Here is a 2333-nt window from a genome sequence, read left to right on the forward strand (position 1 = left end):
GTTCAAGTGATTCTCCTGCCTCAGCCTCCTGAGTAGCTGGGATTACAGGTGTGTGCCACCACACCCAGCTAATTTTTTTTTTTCTTTTAGTAGAGATGGGGTTTCTCCATGTTGGTCAGGCTGGTCTCGAACTCCTAACCTCAGGTGAACTCCTAACCTCCCAAAGTGCTGGGATTACAGGCATGAGCCACCATGCCCGACCTGACAAATGCCTAGTTTTAACTAAGAAATGAATATGTTCTAAGTCGGATGTTGGTTAAAATGCACATAATTATCCACATAAGGTGAATCATTGAAAGTCTGGGTTTTTTTTTTTTCTTTTTATCTCTCTCCTTCTCTTTCTCGCTTACCTCTATGAAGTTTCCCAGTCTGACCTGAGAACTCAGCTGTACATTATTACTACTCACACCAGATCCTCTTCCCAAATGATTTCTTCCTTGTTCTGCACTTGCTGTGTGCTCTTCACCCTCCTTCAAACTTCCGTTTGCAGACATCTGCTTATATCAGTTACTGTGCTACAAAGTGATGGGAAATCTCCTCCCCCCAGCCCCCAAAAAAGTAATTTGCCTGTTTAACAAAGTGTCTATATTGGAAAAGGAGGGGGAGATGTTTGGAAGTTCATTGTTTTTTTCTTCTTGTCTTCACCAAAACAACAGTCTCTCAGCTTGATCCCTTCATATCAGCCACTTCCTTACCGCATTCTGAGATATTTTCATAACGAGTTTTTCTCTCATGAAATTTCTCATTTCTAAAAATAAAAACTGCCTGTCAAAGATACACCAAGAAAAAAAATGCTGAAAAGAAATAGAATGGCTGCTTATAAAATATTTTCAAAACGACACCAAAAGATTTAAAAATTACCAATAAACATAATCTCCCATGTTCTTCTCAAATGTATCACACCTAAGTTATTGGAGGGCCCGTTCCTAAGGCCAGACAAGGAGAACTGCCTGCCTCCAGCTCTCCCCAACCTCCAAGAGTAATGCAGCCTGATAGGCATTCCCTCCCCTAAGCTGGTGGTTAACTGTAGTTCAAAGCCAGCGTCCGAATCAGGCTGTCTCTAGCAGGAAATCTACCTTCTGACAGGCGCAAACCCCTCCGTCCTCTGATGATTGCCAGGCAGGATTTGGGGACCAAGTACCCTCTCATTGTCACCTGGCAGATTTGGCCGCAGCCCACAAACCAAACGCACGCCCTACTTATGAACAGCGCAGAGAATCAACAAGTTATCACTAAGCTGCGAGCCCCAGCTAGGATCTGCCACAGCCTTTCCTGAGCCCACCACCGTTCCCCATCAGCTCTGCTCTTTCCTCGCCTCCCCACCCTCTGCAAGAACATGACCTCCTGTTTCAGACCCGGCCCCCATCCCAGGGCTCCCGGCACTCCCAGGCAGCTGTCGAAGCCCGGGGTTCGCCGGCTTCCAGGCTCGCCTGACAGAGTCAGGCGTTCGCTTGGATCTAGCTTCCTTCCGGGCGGGCGGGAGGTCAAGCTCTTCAAAGGAACAGGGTGGGCAAGGGAGTGGTGCCAGGTTAGGCTCCTCGGTCCTCGGGAGCCAGAGCGAAGTAGGAGAGGGAGCCGGGAGCCCGACATCCAGCGCTTCCTCCGGACCCCGCCGTCCACCCGGAGCGCACGCGTTCCCCGGGGAACCCAAGCCGCCCTGGGGGAGCCTGAGGAGTGTCAGCGGGGCCTTTCTTGGAGCCTACAAGTTTCCACTCCATTCCCGAGCTGGGAGTTGGCAGACAAGTCACAGCTCGGCTCCCTCCTTGAAAGCACTGCCGCTGATCCTTCCCTCCCCCCCACGCCCCACTCCGCCAGGCAGGAGCAGACACCTGCTTATCCCCGCGGCGCGCCAGCGCCCTGCTCGAGCCGTCCCTGGACCAGAGCTCGAAACTCACCCACTGCGCTCCCATCCCGGTACAGACAGCCCTCAAAGTTGTCCGTACTCCCCAGACCTCGCCTTCTGCTTGGCCCCCGGACCCCGCCCAGGGGTTGGGCCGGCGTCCGCGGGTGGACCTCTCTGGTCCGCGGCGCAGGGACCTGACTTCGGGGATCCAGGGCGCACAGAGGCCACAGAAGCTGCGGCAAGGGAGGGTGGGCAAATCCAGCGTGAGCCTGGGTCCTTGCCGCTTTCACCCTCAAGCCTGCCCTGCCTCCCTCCTGGGAGAAGAGCAAACTTCCCCAGCACCCACCTTTAGCCGCGAGGAGGCGGCGCTGCCGGCTGTCCCCGCCACCGCCGCTGCCGCTCCCCACGCCCAGCGCCAGCAGGAGCGGCACCCAGTACAGTCGCCCAGACAGCATCTTCGCAGCCGCCGCCAACGAGCTGCAGCCGCCGC

General features: G+C 54.7%; 1 protein-coding gene across 1 annotated transcript in view; it reads right to left on the minus strand.

Moving 5' to 3' along the window:
* Nucleotides 1-2327, minus strand: part of CLSTN2 (calsyntenin 2) — a 639619-nt gene extending 637292 nt beyond the window's left edge. The window contains exon 1 of the mRNA XM_011958111.1: nucleotides 2190-2327. Coding sequence (XP_011813501.1) covers nucleotides 2190-2298 — 109 coding nt within the window. The 5' untranslated portion in view covers nucleotides 2299-2327. The remainder of the gene's footprint in view (nucleotides 1-2189) is intronic.
* Nucleotides 2328-2333: the final 6 nt, after the last annotated feature.

This window comes from Colobus angolensis, unplaced genomic scaffold (assembly GCF_000951035.1).
Source record: "Colobus angolensis palliatus isolate OR3802 unplaced genomic scaffold, Cang.pa_1.0 Scaffold46, whole genome shotgun sequence".
NCBI classification, from domain to species: domain Eukaryota; kingdom Metazoa; phylum Chordata; class Mammalia; order Primates; family Cercopithecidae; genus Colobus; species Colobus angolensis.